Source organism: Centroberyx affinis, unplaced genomic scaffold, assembly GCF_046629955.1.
Source record: "Centroberyx affinis isolate AG114_WGS23_722 - 3 ecotype Tasmania unplaced genomic scaffold, CSIRO-AGI_Caff_v1 ptg005364l_1, whole genome shotgun sequence".
Taxonomy (NCBI): Eukaryota; Metazoa; Chordata; class Actinopteri; order Beryciformes; family Berycidae; genus Centroberyx; species Centroberyx affinis.
Window position 1 is genome coordinate 56,422 of NW_027282679.1, and position 18,307 is coordinate 74,728.

General features: G+C 43.0%; 2 protein-coding genes across 2 annotated transcripts; one reads left to right on the top strand and one right to left on the bottom strand.

Annotated features, from left to right (window-relative positions):
• Positions 1-5,399: 5,399 nt before the first annotated feature.
• On the bottom strand, positions 5,400-12,419 carry eme1 (essential meiotic structure-specific endonuclease 1). The gene is made up of 8 exons (XM_071546634.1): positions 11,696-12,419; positions 11,014-11,141; positions 10,019-10,108; positions 9,206-9,327; positions 7,501-7,645; positions 6,840-6,955; positions 6,562-6,751; positions 5,400-5,576 (listed from the first exon to the last, which is right to left on the bottom strand). The coding sequence occupies exons 1-8, from the start codon at positions 12,417-12,419 to the stop codon at positions 5,400-5,402; spliced, it is 1,692 nt and encodes a 563-aa protein (XP_071402735.1).
• Positions 12,420-13,831: 1,412 nt separating this feature from the next.
• On the top strand, positions 13,832-17,976 carry mrpl27 (mitochondrial ribosomal protein L27). Its single transcript, XM_071546635.1, has 4 exons — positions 13,832-13,891; positions 14,804-14,932; positions 17,049-17,116; positions 17,236-17,976. The coding sequence occupies exons 1-4, from the start codon at positions 13,852-13,854 to the stop codon at positions 17,440-17,442; spliced, it is 444 nt and encodes a 147-aa protein (XP_071402736.1). The 5' UTR covers positions 13,832-13,851; the 3' UTR covers positions 17,443-17,976.
• The last annotated feature ends 331 nt before the right edge of the window (positions 17,977-18,307 follow it).

An 18,307-nucleotide genomic window follows, 5' to 3' on the forward strand; every position in this document is an offset into this window, starting at 1 on the left:
CGGCACCGAGGAGTTGTGGTGTCTGATTTGAATAGAGCTCAGTGAATGCCACTCCGTCTGCTGGAGTCAAGCCAGCGGTTGAAGTAGCACTCGCTGTGGCAACCCGCAAGCGATAGGGGGGCGGATGTAGTCCTGCTCGGTCTTGCCGGGGCGTGTGCATGTAAAATTTGGGCGTCTTTGTAGTTATTTCCATGTACGCGTGTGTGTGTGTGTGTGTGTTTGTGCGCGCCTGCCTGCGTGTGATTAGGCAATTCTGCTTCTTGTGTCTCTGTGAACTCCCTGGGAGTGTTTTCAACTCCTATATCAAAGGCTATTCCCAATTTGTTTCTGTGGATCAAGCAACCGGGACCGCCGCTGATTGGAATGTTAATAAAAAAAAAAAAAGCCCCGTGGGGGCGCCCGAGCCGGTGTTTTGTCACCGGTGCGGAGTGAATACTGAGTACCGGGGGTGCTGAGGCGGCAGACGGGGGAGAGAGAGAGAGAGAGAGAGGGAGGAGAGGGTGGTGGGGTTCGGCCGGCCTCCCCCCGGGGATGTGCCCCCCCCCCCCCCGAAAACCTCCCGAGAGGTCCGCTCTGTTTCGGTGTGTTTGTGATGAGTCGGGGGGGGGGTTCAGATTGGGGTTCGCCGACAGATCTGCTGATCCAGGCGCAGATTTGAGAACCCCTCCCTCCGCCATCCCCATCCCCCCCACCCCACCCTGTTGCTGTTAAGATTACGATTTAAGGAACGTAAGCTGATCTCTGATAAGTGCCTCAGGGCAACTTTTTTTCTCCCCTCCTCCCCTTCTCCACAGTCCCGGTCCCAGTCTGTTTTAAAGTTAATGGCGCAGCCCGGGTTATTAGCACTCCTGTCATGATTTCCCTTCAACGGCGAAGGGAGGGAAAGAGGGAAGGAGGAAGAGGGAGGGGGGGGGGCGACAGGATAGAGCTCTTCATGCTGATGAGAGGTGGTGACCCCTGACAGCGGCTGAGATGTGTGCTTAAGCAAATGGAGGAGAGATTGAACTGATGTTGGTGTGGCAGCGGAGTAACCCTTCCCTGCCCAGAAGCCCACGGTTCAACTGGAGCAGAGGCCAGTCCAGTGCAGTGTGTGTGTGTGTGTGTGTGTGTGTTAGTGCACTCACGTTTCCTTTAACTGTCCTCACAAGGTTGGAAAATGAGGAAAAAGCTCCAAAGTGGGGACATTTTGCTGGTTCTTGCTTATATATGAGGTTAGTTTAGGCAGGTTAGGGTTTAGGGTTAAGATTAGGATTAGATTTGGGTTAGACAAGGATTAAGACCAAAATTAGTTTAGGATTAGGATTAGATTTGGGTTCTACAAGGATTAAGGCTAAAATTAGTTTAGGATTTGGGTTTAGGGTTAGGATTAGGATTAGATTTGGGTTCTACAAGGATTAAGGCTAAAATTAGTTTAGGATTTGGGTTTAGGGTTAAGATTATGAGTAGATTTTGGTTAGAGAAGGATTAAGGCTAAAATTAGTTTAGGTTTAGGACTGGGGTTTAGGGTTAAGATTAGGATTAGGAATAGATTTGGGTTAGAGAAGGATTAGGACTAAAGATAGTTTAGGATTTGGGTTTGGGTTGAGGGTTATGATGAGGATTAGAATTACATGTAGGTTAGAGAAGGATTAAGACCAAAGTTAGTTTAGGATTAGAATTTGGGTTTAGGGTTAAGATTAAGATTAGATTTGGATTAGAGAAGGATTAAGGCTAAAATTAGTTTAGGTTTAGGATTTGAGTTTAGGGTTAAAATGAGGATTAGGACATATAGGTTAGAGAAGGATTAAGGCTAAAATTAGTTTAGGATAAAGACTTTAGTTTAGGGTTAAGATGAGGATTAGGATAAGAATTAGGTTAGGGTAAGGTTTACAGTTTGGCATGTAGAGGTTAGGATTAATGGTTAAGGAATGAATGTAGTCAATGGAAGGTCCTCATGAGTATAGTAGTACAAGCATGAAAGTGTGTACGTGTGTGTGTGGAAAGAATGAATCTAAAGGAAAGATGAGAGGATAAAGAGATAGAGAGGACAGAGATTTCAGTAGACAGATAGAACTCCTTTTCCTGTCTCACTTTGGTCTCTTGCATGCATAACGCGCCCACGCAAAACACATTCGCCCACACGTGGGCACACACACACCCACACACACACTGAAACAGCCCAATCCCCTTGATAGTCTGACATTATATCACACTTCATGATCATCCATTTTTAATGGGGCTGACAGCAGGGTTGAAAAACCTTCTTCACCCTAACGCCCGCCCCACTCCTCTCCTCCTTCCCCCACTGCCACCTCTGAGCATGAATGAGTCTCATGGCTTTCCACAGCTAAAGCCAATGCCAAGCCTGGAGAAATTAAACTCCCTATATAGAAATAAAAACACTGGCACGTCCTTCATTTTGAAAATCTTATCTTATAGCGTAAAAGGAAATCCTCCAGTAGTTACCGGTGACATTTATCAAAATCTTCAGCAGCTTTCTCTTGTGCATATTTATCTTTCCACCCCGTCCTCAGCTTACAGGATACATTTTCTGCCTGCCTGATAATTTATCCAGCCTCCCAAAAATCCTGACACATGCTGATGTTTTTTTTCTATCTCTCCCATCTGACTCCATTCGAAGCCAACGAGTTCTGTATGTGGCGCGAGGCTGCCCTCCGGTGGCCGACCGCCGCCATAACCGCGAGACGTGACGCAACTGCTCAGCCTGTACAGCAATTCCCATATGTCTAACTATGATTATGGGCGGATTCATTTACATAGCTCCCCATCTCATTTCACTGTGTTTCTCACATTCTCCAACTCGCGAACCAGTTAAGCTTTAGACTGGAAAGCTGTCATGGGACGCGGTACGAAAACAGGAAAACAACAGAAAATACATAATGCACGTGCCAGAGCATAGTTTCAGATAATTAGGCGTGTTGAATGTTAAAATTCAGCAAGTTTTACACAACATATGTTCTTGTTTGTTGTACCAAGGAGCGAGGCATTTCCGTTGAGGTTCAGCTGTGAAATGTTTAATCCTCATCATCTCAAAGTGTGTTGTTGCCATATATAAATGCCACACTTACACGTTTTCATGTGCATCAAACGGGATCTTCAAGCGAATATCTAGCCTGTCTGGGATAAACAGACTGTGACATATGAACTTCTAAAGCTCTGCCATCCCCTCTTTCGCACTTCCAAAGATGAAACCCCCTCCCCATTTGCTTTTGAGGTGAGGTCAAAGAGAGAGGGGGAGGGAGGACCGGAGGGAAATGACATTGCTGCGGATGAGAACGCTCTCACTTTCGCCCTCCATGCTCCCTTATCCTCTTCTCGCTTTGTCCCCCCCAGCACCTGTGAAATATACCCCCCCCCAGCTCATGGCAAACAAGAAAGGCTGGGAAGCAGAGAGGCCTGGTCCTGGGGTAGAGCTAAGCCATGTATCTCTCGCTATAATAATTGCCAAGTTCTGTGACCTGAACTCGGGGTATCTCGGGGAAAAAGAGCGCCCGCCGCACCCCCCCCCCCCCCCCCACGCTGCTACACGGGCCTAAAAGCCTACTGGATCGTGTTCGCGACAACGCTGCCATAATGCAACAATAGCTTCTGGGCAGCGATGCCAGAACAAATTACACATCACATTCTGTTTTGATCCGCGGCCAACGTTTTATTACAATATCCTCTACAGCAGCGGTTGTCAAAGGCGGGATCCTTGAGGGGGTTCCAGGAGGTCCCCGGCAAAATGAGGAATAGTTTAATTCCCCTATAATTTTATTCATTCGAATTTTTCCCAATTAGAGAATGTATAAGCATGGCTATCCTAACCATAGTGGTGAAAGGGAACACCACTATTATATCCCTACACACAGTAGGGCGTAAGAATACAATTTAATAGTAAATCAACTACAAAATAAGGGGGTCTTTTGCACAATATCGTATCAAATGGGGGTCCAGGGCCTAACGGGTGTCTATCTGGGGGTCCAAGACTTGAAAACGTTCGAGAACTCACTGCTGTACGCTGCATTGTTCCCGACAATTATGCGTGACAGTTGTGGAAGTTCGGAAACCGCTGTTCTAGTCATTTCGCTGCTTATCTCAGCCCCCCCCCCCCCCCCACCCCCCCTCCCGTCCCCTCCGTTTGATCCCACTCCTTCACCACGGACTGTTGTACCTCCTAAGTCTCTCTGCATGCAGGACCCGGGGTGAGGCATGTTGCTCATCTCTTAAGCCCATTTAACAGCTCGTTACCCATCCCTCTCTTTCTCCCTCTTTTTCCCTGTTCCAGGCACTCATCACTTCTTGGTCAGGTTCCATTTTGCTAATGCGGCGGAAATGAGCCGTGGGCATTGCAAAGCGGAGCGGAGCGGAGTCGGTGGCGGCATTTACCACTGCGCACCGTGAAAACACAAACAGGGCCAGCCATAACAAGCCTCGACGCCGACAGGCAACGGAGACACAGAGAGCCCAATGACACAGAAAGCGCCGAGGTTGGCCACATGTAATTCAATTGGATGGCAGTTAAACAGGTGTGGGGCGATGTGTTATATGCCTGAAATAATGCTTAATTAAACCGGTTTAGAGGTCAGCCGCTGAGTTTGAAGTCGTTTAGCGTTCCCAGAGAGGTGTTTCAACACAGAATTAACTTAGTGGTGTAAAAGACACTGGTTGGGTTACATTTGCATAGGTACTGGCAAAATGCTACACTTGACTAGAGTTTTTTGCAAATTCTTCATTTAAAGGCAGTAATGTATTCAAGAGTTTCCCGGCCATTGAAATAGTAGGGGACAGGGTGCATTAAAAAGCTGCTAACCCTAAAGAAATTATTATCCTGGGTTTCAGTGGAGAGATTTAGTGTCCCATGGTGGTTTCAGTGGAGAGTTTTAGTGTCCCATGATGGTCAAAATGCTGTTTCAGAAGCTTTTCCACCCTGATAAGAATTCAATTCTGGAGGAAATCCTTGTTTTTTTTGCATGAAAATTATGAAATTCAAAGACTGATGTCGGAAAAACATCTGCAACATCAATACAAAAATATCAGTATCAGTATCGTCCATCAAAATCCCATATCAGTCCAATCCTACACTTGACCATTCATTCTAAAAAATATAACTTCAACCATTTCAATATTAAGTATACCAACAACAAAATTTCCAATACAAAACAATCCAATCTGATAGTGTACACAGTATTTCTTATGAATTATAACCAAGGAACAACCTACCAAGGAATCATTTCAGACAAAAAAATTGATTTAATTTTATAAAACTCTTTAATAAAATGTATATACATAACAAAAAATACCACAGCAACCATGTAGCATCAACTTCACTGTTACGAATTGGTGTGAAGCTGTGGTGAACGAGCTCAGAAACATTCACCGGGCTCAGTTATGGTGGAAAACAAGGACATACTCTGAGGTCAGACGGTGGAGTCCAGGGTCTGCTGAGGGTCGGAGCAGTTCATCATGAGGAAGAGGCGCTTGGAAAGCTCGGGACCGACCCGCCGCGACGTCGAGGTCACGCCCTCGCCTCGGCGAATCAGAAGGTCTGACAGCAGGGAGACCTTCTCGCGCTCCGTCTTGCACCGGCGGTAAGCCTGCGGACAAACACGGCAGAACGAATCGTACAGTAGCTGGGATGTAAAACAAACGGAAGGCTTTACAAATGTCTCTGCAGAGTTGCTCGGTGGGAATTCAGAGAAACATTTAGCATTCGGAGGAGAAAATTAAAATATGCTAATGTGTATGCGGGTATGTCTCATTGTGTATTTGAAAGTATTTAGGCCTAAATGTGTTTGCCTTGATCTTTAAGCCCCCCTGAATCCTTCGTTCCCTTGTAGGCTGCGCCAATTTAACGGAAATGCCGATTCACAGGGAATATCAGGTAATTCATGTATATAATTCCAATATGTGTCTATGCTAATAAGAAGAAGAAGATGGCTCTTTATTTACATGCACTTTTCAAAACAGTTACAAGGCACTTTACAAAGAAGTAAAAAAAAAACAAAGAACAGATATAATCGACAGCAAAAGCAAGGTAAGAAAAGTAAACGACCAACCAATCCAAAGTCTAGAAGCCATGAGGGCAAAGAACCAATTACCTCTTGTTTTTAATCTAGACTTTGGAACAGCCAATAGGAACATCTTGCTTTTAATGAAGGCTTTTAACAGCCAATAAGGACCTCTTGTTTTTAATTTAGACATTGGAACAGCCAGTAGGAACCTCTTGTTTTTAATATAGATTTTGGAACAGCCAACAAGAACTTCTTGTTTTCAATCTAGACTTTTGAACAGCCAATAAGAACCTTGTGTTTTTAATCTACACTTTGGAACAACCAATAGGAACCTCTTGCTTTTAATCAAGATTTTTGAACATCCAATAGGAACCTGCCTGAAGACCGTAGTCAATGTTCCAGCTCATATGGGTTTAAAAGGTTTGTGATATAACTTGGTGCCAGACCCATCCCTGCCTTAAAAGTAATCAGTGAAATCTTAAAATCAATCCTGGAACCCAACAGGTAACCACTGTAAAGATGCTAAAACCGGGCTGATTCCTCCATGCCTCTCAGCAGTGGGGCGTACCTGCTTGAGGAGCTGCGGGGAGGGGTAGGCTGCCAGGATAGCCGAGGCCATGTCTGGACTGACTCTGTTGAACTGCTGGATCTGTCTCTTCCACACCTGCAGCAGCCCCTTCCCGGCCCTGTCCACCCGCTGGCCGCCCGCCCAGTCGCTCTCCAGGTGGAACGAAAAGCCCGTGTTCTCCCGCTCTCGCCTGAAAGCACACATGGGAAAATGATTGTTTTGTTGTGTGTGTGGGGAAAAAGCATCCGTCCGAGTTCTTAAGGAGAAGGCTCGCTCACTTGAACGGGGCCTCCGCGACCGCTTTGGTGGTCATGTTGATGTGATCCGAGAAGTCCTTCCAGGTGGGCAAGAGGCGGACCGAGACGCCGGTGTGGAGCTGGAGATGCACCACGGCCTGGGATGGGATATCGGAGGAACAAGAGAAACTAAGAAACTAACAAAAGAGAGTGAAGAATGCCCTTATTTCAATTCACCTGCATGTGAATTGAAATTTACGTTTCATCTGACACTTTAAACATTGAGTTCTCCTGGCTTTGTCTTCTTGGAAAAGCTCACCACAGGTTCCCAGAAATGTACTTTCCCAAGGTAAATAAATTGTGACTAAGAATAGGACGATCTATTGAAATTCAACATATCGAACCATTTTATTCTGCTGTAGAAATCACAAATGATATGGCTTGACCATCTCTCTCGAAATTATATTCTTTGCACTTTGTAATGACATTTTGAAAGTGTTGTTTACATTCTAGCAAGCCAATACCATCGCTAGAAAGATTTTGTGGCTCAGAAAGAAACATATCAGACTTTGTTGTCAATGAACTTTTATTTGTTACAGCGTATCGCGGCTGTATCGAATTGCGAACCCCATATCGCGTATCGAATCGTGTCGTATATCGCGTATCGTCTCATCCCTAATCGTGACAAATACCGTCTACCTACCTCCTCTACTTCCACTCGGGACACCTCAGGTAGCGCCTCGACTCCATCGTTCTTCCTCCTCTTTTTTCCTGCTCCTTTTCCTGCCCCTCGCTCCTCCCCCAGGACGGCGTCTCGAAACCTCTTCTGGGTTTGGGACTTGTGGGACCTGGGGGAACGTCCGGCGCACTCAGTCATCTGTTTTTCGGGGAAGACGTCTGACACTCGCTACAATCCATCCTCTCGTCTAAAAGGGCGGCTAGACAGCTCCTTTTGCTCGATTGCCCCTTTTCACACATAGTTTTCACCTGTACCCTCCACCCGTTCTCCCAGAGTTTGGCGAAAATAATATGTGACATGTTTTGAAATCCTGGCGGCGCCATCAGATATGCTCAGTTTAACTCAACAGCCGTTTGAGTGGCATTCCTTGTTTTCTTTCTTTTTTAACCTTTAATCTAGGGACAGATGAATGAGCACCATGCACCATGCCAGCGACACCCTGCTTCACATTCACACTGTTGCCCAAATTCACACCGGGAGCTACTTACCCCCCCTCCCTTCTCTACCCAACCAGTCTTCTACTGTCAAAGTCAATATCACAATAATTATAATGATTTTTTCAATATCTATATATATCACGATATGGCTCACATATGCACAGTCACATGATGTACATCCCTTTGAACCAAATGGTAATGTTAGGTGTGATGTCAAACAAAATTTCCAAATAATAATCCTACCATACCTCATTTTGTCAGAGTTTTAAAATAAAATGTGCTTGTTATCATCATTTTAGACAGCAGAATTGTGTGTCACAATTAGGGTTGCAAAATTCCGGGAATTTTCAAAGTTGGAAACTTTCCATGGGAATTAACGGGAATTTATGGGAATAAACGGGAATAAACCAGGAATTTACTAAATTGAAGGTATGCTCTTAATAGGGAACTTAAATATAGTTGGGGAAAATATATTTTAGCATAATCCTGACTAAAACAACCAGATATCATGCAAGTACAGTTGCATATCTATGCTATTCCTCAATCACATGCACACATAGCACACTGCTTACTGCAGGGCTGTTGAGACCACGCCCCCTACATGCACTGTGCATTCCTGTGCATTTTTGTTAATTTTTGAATGGGTTGGGTCGGGGGGATGAGTAATATTTAACTCAACATTCATGTTTTTGTTCTTCAATGAAAGAATTGATTGTTCAATAAAATATTTAACACTTCATAAAGTTCTACTTACAAATAAATCTGTTTTAATTGTATTATTTTGGATGGATGTCTGCTTATAACAAAACAAATATTTATGCTTGGATATGATACCTTTCCATTAAATTACCCTCAATTCCCAGTTAATTCCCATAAATTCCCATAAATTCCCATAATTCCCATGGAAAATTTCCATTTTGGAATATTTCCAAAATTCCCCAGCTTAACTTCCCATGGAAATTTACCGGAAACTTTCCGGAAATTTACCGGAAATTTTCCACCCCTTTGCAACCCTAGTCACAATATCCCAAAATCACCATATCATAACGATATGATTCCACTGAAAGACGATAAACGGTATTATTGAATTATCGCCCGGCCCTAGTGGATAGTTACTCATTCACTTTCCCCATCCGTGTTTTCCCAGCTCCAAATTCAGATCGTAATGTATGCTGCCCCCCCACCACCACCACCACCACCACCACCACACACACACACACACACACACACACCTGAAATATTTCTCCAGGTCAATAACCGCCAGGCTGAGGATCCTGCCGGGGTGACGGGCCTGCAGGTCCTGCACCCAGGAAGTCAGAGTCGGCCCACAGTCCGGCCTCCCGTGCCTCTGTTCCTGGGTCAGATAGAGAAGGGAGAGAGAGAGGAATTAGAAACTGTTGTCAACACTGCAAAACACATTTCAATTGGTCTCTACACTCAGATGGAAAGGAGGTGGACCGTTACATTTTAACTAGGCCTCACTCTTTTATCGCCAAACAAAGAACAAGAATGGCCTAAATATAGATTAACGTCACAATATAATATGTATGATGTACAGTTTGCACATCCTGTATATATACTCTAATTTCACATATTTGTTTTCGTCATATTCTCATCATATATTGTCATGTAGTATATATTGCATAAATCTATATATTTCTAGAATGTTTTTCTTATTGCATACTGCACATACTTAATAGTTCTGATAGATTTTCACATCACAAACATTTTACAATTATTATTTCTTTGTCCCAGCATGTTCTACTGCCTCATACATGCTATAATGCATATTTTTTCTTACTTTTCAGTCATATATTTCTACTGAATTTGTTCCAGTGTTAAAATTCTCGATTACCATTTGCTCTACTCTCATTTCTATTCTGTTTTCATGGCTGTAACCTATTGCTGTTTGCTGCTGAATCACTCAAGATCCCCAGGAGGATCATTAAAGTTTCATCTCGTCTCGTCTCGTCTCATAGCAGTGAGGTCAGTCATTTTGTCGGCGCCGCGGTGAAACCTTGACAAGCGGCGCCAGGCCCACCAACCTGAGCGTAGCTGTGGATCAGAGCGATAAAGTCGTCAACTGTCATCTGCATCACAACACGGGCCTCCGGTACACACGCCGCATCATCTGGCTGGGAGAGAGGGAGGGAACAGCGGGGAGATCAAAACATCACACATGACTTATTGATTCATCGTGCGGCGGCGCGACATCAATAAAACATCGCCGCATTCATTTTGAGACATTAGTGCAATTACCGTAAACAAACGGCAGCGAGGTAACGCAATTAATTTGACAATGATATATTGAGGCTTAGAAATGTTATAAGTAGCACGCTTAAACACAATAAGGCAATGGGAAAGGTGTATGTGTTTACGTGTGTGTGTGTGTGTGTGTGTGTTAGGCTTGGGCTGATATTCAATAATATTGAGTATTGCGATATTTGTAAAAGATAGGTTTTATTTTCTGCGGTATCAAATAATAATAGATCTAATTGTATTAATAGCCTAGAAATTTGATGTGATTTAGAAGGAATAAAATAAAATACAAAAAAAACCAGAAAAAATTAATTTTGTAAAATATGAAAATAGGGCTGGGCAATATATCGATATTATATCGATATAGTGATATGAGACAAGATATCGTCTTAGTGATATGGCATAAGTGTTGTCTTTTCCTGGTTTGAAAGGCTGCATTACAGTAAAGTGATGTCATTTTCTGAACTTACCAGACTGTTCTAGCTGTTCTATTATTTGCCTTTACCCACTTAGTCATTATAACCACATTACTGATGATTATTTATCAAAAATCTCATTGTGTAAATATTTTGTGAAAGCACCAATAGTCATCCCTACAATATTGTCGCAATATCGATATCAAGGTATTTGGTCAAAAATATTGTGATATTTGATTTTGTCCATATCACCCAGCCCTATATGAAAATATTGCATATTGCGATATTTTGGTGGGACAGCATCACAATATTACATTTTGGCTATCGCCGAAGCCTAGTGTGTGTGTGTGTGTGTGTGTAATCACCTGTGCACTGGGAGACCTCCTCATCCAGCTGACACTGCGTGGGAGGGGCTGTTTCTCTATGGCGCAGCTACAGCCCAGCGCCTGCACCGACGTCAACAAAGCTCCCCCTCCTTCCAGCTGTAAGAGAGCTGCAAACACAAACACTATTCCTCATTTTGTTGGGGGACCCCCTGCAACCCCCTCAAGGACCTCTGGAGGTCCCCGGGCCTCACTTTGAGAACTACTGGTGTACTACTACTGTACATATTGGCCTTCTGCAGACCTGGCACACAAATTTGTTATATATTCCATGTATCTTGATTATTTTTTATTTTCATTTATGTCCATACTTAACATTCGGGGATTTTTTTCAGATTGTACATATATTTAATTCAGATTCTTTATCTCAGTATGTGCTATTATTTTTGCACACCCTGCATACACACTGCTGTAATTCATATATTCCTACTTAATGCATTCTAGTGATGTAACTGTCATTGGTGATATGTCCGATACCACACTCTTTGCCCTATTCTTATTTATGACCTAGTTTTTTTCTTTGCTCTATCCTGTTTTTTCCTGCTTCAACAACCAAATTTCCCCATTAAAGTTCTGTCTAATCTAATAAAAAGACATGTTTTCAACACTCATGCACAGTGCCAAAGCATTATTTAGCATAGTTTATACTTTGTCTGCTGCTTACCTGGGTCCACCGCCACCACTATGTGCTTGATACACTCCTCTGGCCTCAGGGCTTTGGCTGCCTCTGCCAGGGCTTTCCTCTCCGCTCTCTGTCTCTCTTGTTCCAGCCTAAGCACCTGTTTGTCCCCCTGCTGTCTCCCCCTGGCCTCCCTCCTCTTCAGCGCCTCCTCTCTGGAGGTCTGGATCTCCTCCGCCGTCCGCTTGGCAGGCTTCTTCTTGGCAGGGGAGGTGCTGGCGCTCCCTGCCCAGGAGGAAGGCTTCGGAGGCGGCCACTGCTGAGGGAGAGCGGCCTCCACCGGGCCGTCCAGAGTCCCTCGGTTCTCCATCCTCCTCTGATGGGAGCTGGACAGGGGCTCTGACTCTGAAAACCCATTGTTGGAATATTGTTCAGCATGTTTGTCATTAGTGACAGAGGAGGATGTGCTAATACTTTCTTGTCTCTGTTTGAGTCTCTGTGCCAGGGGGACGTAGGGTGCATCCTCCTCATCGGATTCACTGCTGATCGTCATCACGTTTGCCGCTCCTGTAACTGCGTCCAAGTCGCCCTTTTCTGAGGCTGGGGAGAAGCGGGGTGCCTCTTCTGTATCAGAACTATCCAGGACCACTAGATCGGGTTTCTCTGCGTGGCTCTGGGAGGCCTGGCTGAGGTGGCGACCAGGCTGGAGGAAGTCATACACAGGGAAGTCCTCGTCTAGGTCGCTGGTGGAGTCGCTGTAGCTGCCCATGCTGTTTCATGTCCAAGTACAGGACATGGGTTAGCAGGGCAGAATTACAACAGGGAAACAATGTAGCACCATTCAACAGGCAATACCTAGCCCTGATGCTTCTGCTATGGAGAGACCACCACGCCAACCTTCATTCACAAATCTGGCAATTTGAATTTCCTTTGCTTATAGGCAACTGTACATAGCTGGCAAAACACAACTTGAGACCTTTCACGAATCATAACAGTCCCCTAGTACATTCGGCATATAGATAATCCACCAAGCAGAACTTAGTTTCAACAAAATCTCATTTTTCATAATTGGTTCATACTGCTTGTTAACGCCCACCACGGTGTATTTTGGTGGAAGGTGATAAGGGAATAAGCGGCGAACCAATTATAAAAGTTGCAGTTTTATTCAGATAGATGCTGCTTGGTGAATTGGATATACGCCGAACTGAACGGAGGGTCCCAGTAATTCTTAAACGGTCTTAAGTTGTGTCCTACGTGGCTTGTACATTTGCCGATAAGCAAGGGAACAACAAATTGACATTTTTTTAAATGAAGCTTAGCGAGATGATCTCTCCAAACAAGAAAAAGTGGGACATAACGGGGCTGGCCAAACACAATCAAATTGACTAGAGACATTCTCCAAAATGATAACTTTAGTTAACTGGTAACAGCTAACGACTAGTTAACAGAAAGACTGCTAAATTTAGCAGGTTAACGTTAGCTAAAAGCTTGCGTTTACTCACTGCAGTCTGCACACTCACTTTCTTCGAAATGTCGCATACAAAAGTTGTCCAACTAAAACGTAGTATGATAAATAGTACTTTCACTCTTAGTGCAAACATTCATTTGCAATAACTTCGATTAGGTTTTACGATTAGGAGACTATTCAGCTGCATAATGGAACACTCGACCGACCATTTGATTTCCCCGGGACCCGGGTACAGGCGTGCTGCATTCATGTCCTATAGGAAAACATTTTGAGTGTCCTCATAGCGCTCAAACCATGGCTCAAACTCGTTTGAAGAAAACCTTCTTGGGTTGATGCCACCGAGGCTATCAAGACGTCATAGTTGAAGTATACTTTTTTATCTATATACTTGTGTTGCTCTTGGTCGACTTTTTCACACTTAAACCACATGCAATTCGTGAGTGGTACATTTGAGTTCATGTTTTACAACAAAACCAAACATTGCAATGTCAACCATCGACGACCAACCCAGCAAGTAGTTATGTCCTTACTGCCCTGCCACGGTATTTTAGGAGTTATGATTACAAAATTATTTATGTGATGAAAATGTTTGCTGAAAGCCGACCTGAACTGGGATTTTAGTAGTATTTACCACCTTAAAGCTATCGGTAATCTGTATTTCCCATGGGACATGAACAGAACAGGAGCGTTTGGATGTGACGCACACACGTTGACGTTGATCACGTGATTCAAGATGGCGGCGCTTGCGTCCTTGATTCTCAAATCCAGAACAGGTACCAAATATCTAAATTATTATGATATTAACTTTACATTAATTCACATATAAAACACACACAATTGAACAGCAATTGGGTTATTCATTAATGTGGTCTACACGTAGAGTAGGCAACGAGAGACGCTGTAGGAGCTGACTTAGCTAGGCTAGGTTAGCTAACATGACTTTATATGCATGCAGTGTATAGCATTGAACGTCCCGTTTCCTCACGGGTCAAAGAGGCTTGATGCAAGGAGGTTCTAACATCACGCCTAACGTTAACATCTAGTCCTACTCTAAATTACTGTAGACCTTTCACGAATTGTTACTGTCTTCTGGTCAATTCGGCATACATATCATCCACCAAACAGCAGTTTATTTCAATTAAATCTCAATATATATAATGGGTTCACACTGCTCGATACCGCCCTCCACTGTATAATGTTATTTCGGTGGCAGAAGATGCTGAGAATAACAGCTGAACCCAACCTAAATTTTAAAATTATATTGAAATAGTCCGAAGTGTCGTAAGTGTGCATTGCTTCATGTCATATTAAAAAGTGAATCCCAGTTATTCGCAAAATGTCTTTTAATGTATACTATCAGGTATTTACGTTTGCCAGTAAGTAAGACCACATTAAACCAGTGGTTCTCAACGTGGGGTCCGGGGACCACTAGGGGTCCTTGAGGGCGTTCCAGGGGGTCCCCAGCAAATTGATGAATTGTTAAACTTCAGCATTACTTCATTTACAATAAGTGAACACAATTAGAGAATGTAGAAGAATGACTAGTTTGGTCATAGTTTCACTGTTATCTCTCTACCTACAATACAGATAGTCATGGGATTCTGGACAAAATCATATCTAACAATAAACATATGCAAATATGAAACAGGGATGTTGACAGAGTGTTTCTATGCTGCTGGTTTCAGGGCTGTTGACACCTTGCCAGTCCTCTCTTATCGACTCGGTGAGGTTTGCGTCTAAGAAGTCTGGTGGTAGCAGCAAGAACCTCGGGGGAAAGAGTCCTGGTCGGAGATACGGCTTCAAGAAGCAGGATGGTAATTACAATTGATTTTTTTTTTCAGTACACAGAAGTGCTGTGGCTATCTCTCTTCACCCTTACATTCACTCTCATCTTATCAAAGAGAAAGCCCAGTATTGCCCCGATATATGGAATCACATCATTTGCACAGTACAGTGAATGCAGAGGAATTGGTCTTGGTGGTATTGATGCTGAAATGTCTCAGTAGATTGGTATCACTATGGATACTGACACAGTGTTAAGACAGGAGCTCACATTCAGTGCAAAGGGATGATGCAGAATATGAGACTGACAGTAGACCAGACTACATCCCAAAATGAGAGATCCACCATTTGGAAAAAGTAGCATCTACTTATTCTCAACCAAAACCAGGTCCTGTGTTTCAACTTTACCAGAAGCTCACATATTCCTGTGTGATATTAACTACTTTCTGGAAGTCAAATCATCTTAAGTATGCAAGTTTCAATTTGATGCTGCAGTGGGCTGTAGAAGCAGACAGGTCAATGATGTCACTAGAATAGTTCCTGGTAGCACCAGTAGTCATTATGAAGGTTTTTGGCAGCGTTGGCGATATTCATACAAAATATTACAAGTTTGCCAATGCCATTCATATATACAGTTCGTAACATCATTATAACACTTACGCTGTTCTTTAGTAAAAATGACAGACCAATTCCAAGTCAAATGAAAAAAGTAAATGAAATGTAAATAAGTCAGTGTAAACATAGCTGGCTTATTTTAGTGTTGCCTGGCAAGTTGTGGGTATGCTATACTGCATTGGTGAAGAGGGCTGATACTCTCCATCTCTGTGTCTTTGGCTGAGTAGTAACAAAAGCATCCTGCTTAAGAAACGCCTGACGCGGCAATTCGTGACCGGAGTAATCTGAAAATTATTAAGGTTTTAATGTCTCACAGCTGTTGGTCAAATCATCTGCGTAAAGTAAAAGTAAGCAAGTTTCATTTGATGCTGCAGTGGGCTGTAGAAGCAGACAGGTCAAATGATGTCACTAGGTTTTATTGTCTCATTGTTTCAATGTGGTGCAATGAATATGATATTTATTTGACCTATACTGGCACTTTGGCTTGTGCTACAAAATCCATTCAAAACACAAAGTACACTTTTCTATCAAAGGAGAATGGAAATTTAAAAAATCATTACATTCAGTAACATAAAAAAGTATTCCCTCTCTTTACTCTATAGGGTTAAATTGTCTCACTGGAACTTGTCCAGTGTTTCGTAACATGTATTATTAATGCTTCATCTTCAGGTGATACTGTGGCATTTTGAAAACATTTTCTTTTCAGATGTTACCTTTCTTGCAAGGAAGTCTCATAACAGGTCTCTTAAGTATATTAATGTGATTTTAGGGTGTGCAGTGATTTCTGTTACAGAATGCCTGTGCCGGTTGTGGAGTTAATGCATTTGATTCCTGTTCATGGGGTTTGAAAGGATAAAATAAATTTTCCCCCATGCATCACTAAACCTGAAAGTGCCGAGGATGCAGTAGTTTTTTCTGTCCAGTTTCCTCAATGACTTCATAGTAAAATTAAAGAAGTGAAACTGCACCTCTGTGTTCGGTTTCCCCAGTGTTACATTAGCGCTAGTCATCTTTTCCAAGCCCCATAAACATTAATCAAATGTGAAAAATGGGACTAATATAATGGGACCATTACTGGATAATATGAAGTGTTTAATTCCAAAATGAGATATCCAGCAATTCAAAAATGTGACACCTATTCCTACAAAATTATTGGTCGCATGAAATTAAAACTATGAATTATTATTGAAGTCCTTTTGTTATCTGAAGGGTTTATCTTACAAAACGGTAGCAAAATAGTAACAACATAGTCTTATTATTGAAATATTGAACAAAGAACATTGAGTAAAACTTTATTATTTTAGTGACGCCTCCCCTATTAATCCAGTTTATGTGACATGCAGTTGTGTGTATTCAAACAGAAATGACAAAACTACATGATGCACAACTTGATCATATTTAAAGAAATGTGATTAAGTTGTGTTATGATTGGTCTCTATTAATGGCAATAAATTTAGGCTTTAAACATGGTGACAATTCATGATGATGGTAATGTAGGCGATTAGCTCACGTCTCTTTCGATCTGTTTACAAGGAAACTTTGTCCATGCCGGCAACATCCTTGCAACACAGAGGCTGATGAGGTATCACCCAGGAGCACATGTAAGTGACGCTTTCGGTATCGAAAACAATGATTGGATGGAATTTCAGACTTAAATCTACGTGTTCACTGACTGTTTCACTGTCGCTTTGCCCCTTGTCCTCCTCCCTCGTCCCGAAAGGTGGGGATGGGACGCAACAACACGCTGTACGCCCTGGAGGACGGCGTGGTCCGGTTCACTAAGGAGGTCTACATCCCGCCGCCGCGCAGCCCGGAAGCCACAAAGGTCATCACCAAGCTGCCCCGAGGAGCGATACTCTACAAGACCTTCATCAGCATCCTGCCCACCAAACAGGAGGGCAAGTTCAAACTGGTGGACATGGTCTAAGGCTGACTGGACTAGACTGCACTGGGATGTGATGGGCGTTTACCTCCTATTCTTTCCTACAGACTCTTGTGGAGTCCATAGTCCTTCAGGATCAAGGAGGTTTTGGTTTGATGGACTAGCATTGTGAGCGCCCTGGAAGACTTTGGAGGAATCTGTTATATCAGAGGTGGATGACATGACTGGCCGATCTCCAATATTTAATAAAAGGCCGATATCTTCCAGTATCTCTTCAAAGCAGTATATTGGTCTAACCCTACTCAGAACCAATCATCAGGACCAGTGAGGATGAGTCTGGCTTTGCCTCTTGGTGTAGAAGTGCTGGACTTGAATCGCTGCAGGTCATGTTGTGTCATTCATTAGAATCATCTCTCCCTCACTGACATGCTTCATACATATTGAGCCACCAATATGCCAAAATGTGGAAAATGTATTCGTGACAGTGGAGTGTCTCATCATCAGCCATCTGACTGACTTGCTGTGCTGTATTAGATCATCACATCTGTCACATGAATAAAGTTTTATATGTATAAGTCAGCTTTGTGCCAAGATTATTATTATTTATTTATGTTATATTGTTATTTATTCACTAATTGTTGGTAGCTGTTACAGAAAAATCAAATATGATCTCAACTCTTTGCTTTGGGGGGAAATAATGCAATTCCTTAACCAACCACAAGATGTCACCGGATTGCCTATGTGCTCCATCAGCTTGTTTTTCCCATTACAGTGGTATGAATCAGGGTTGGGGTGAACTCAGTTTATTCAGTCCAAATTGTACATTGAGATTGCAATTTACTTAACAATGTGTCATAGATTGGATGCACAATTCATTTCGTGGAAAAAAACAAACTGATTTTGAAGAAAA

What these genes read in the sequence shown, in the direction of transcription:
- mrpl27 (XM_071546635.1), top strand. Translation starts at nt 13,852, where the DNA reads ATGGCGGCGCTTGCGTCCTTGATTCTCAAATCCAGAACAG. An exon ending in CGGCTTCAAGAAGCAGGATG is followed by an intron (nt 14,933 to 17,048) that starts GTAATTACAATT and finishes TCTGTTTACAAG; the next exon opens with GAAACTTTGTCCATGCCGGC. An exon ending in GGTATCACCCAGGAGCACAT is followed by an intron (nt 17,117 to 17,235) that starts GTAAGTGACGCT and finishes TCGTCCCGAAAG; the next exon opens with GTGGGGATGGGACGCAACAA.
- eme1 (XM_071546634.1), bottom strand. Translation starts at nt 12,419, where the DNA reads ATGGGCAGCTACAGCGACTCCACCAGCGACCTAGACGAGGACTTCCCT. An exon ending in GGAGGTCTCCCAGTGCACAG is followed by an intron (nt 10,109 to 11,013) that starts GTGATTACACAC and finishes CCTCTCTCCCAG; the next exon opens with CCAGATGATGCGGCGTGTGT. An exon ending in TGATCCACAGCTACGCTCAG is followed by an intron (nt 9,328 to 10,018) that starts GTTGGTGGGCCT and finishes TATCTGACCCAG; the next exon opens with GAACAGAGGCACGGGAGGCC.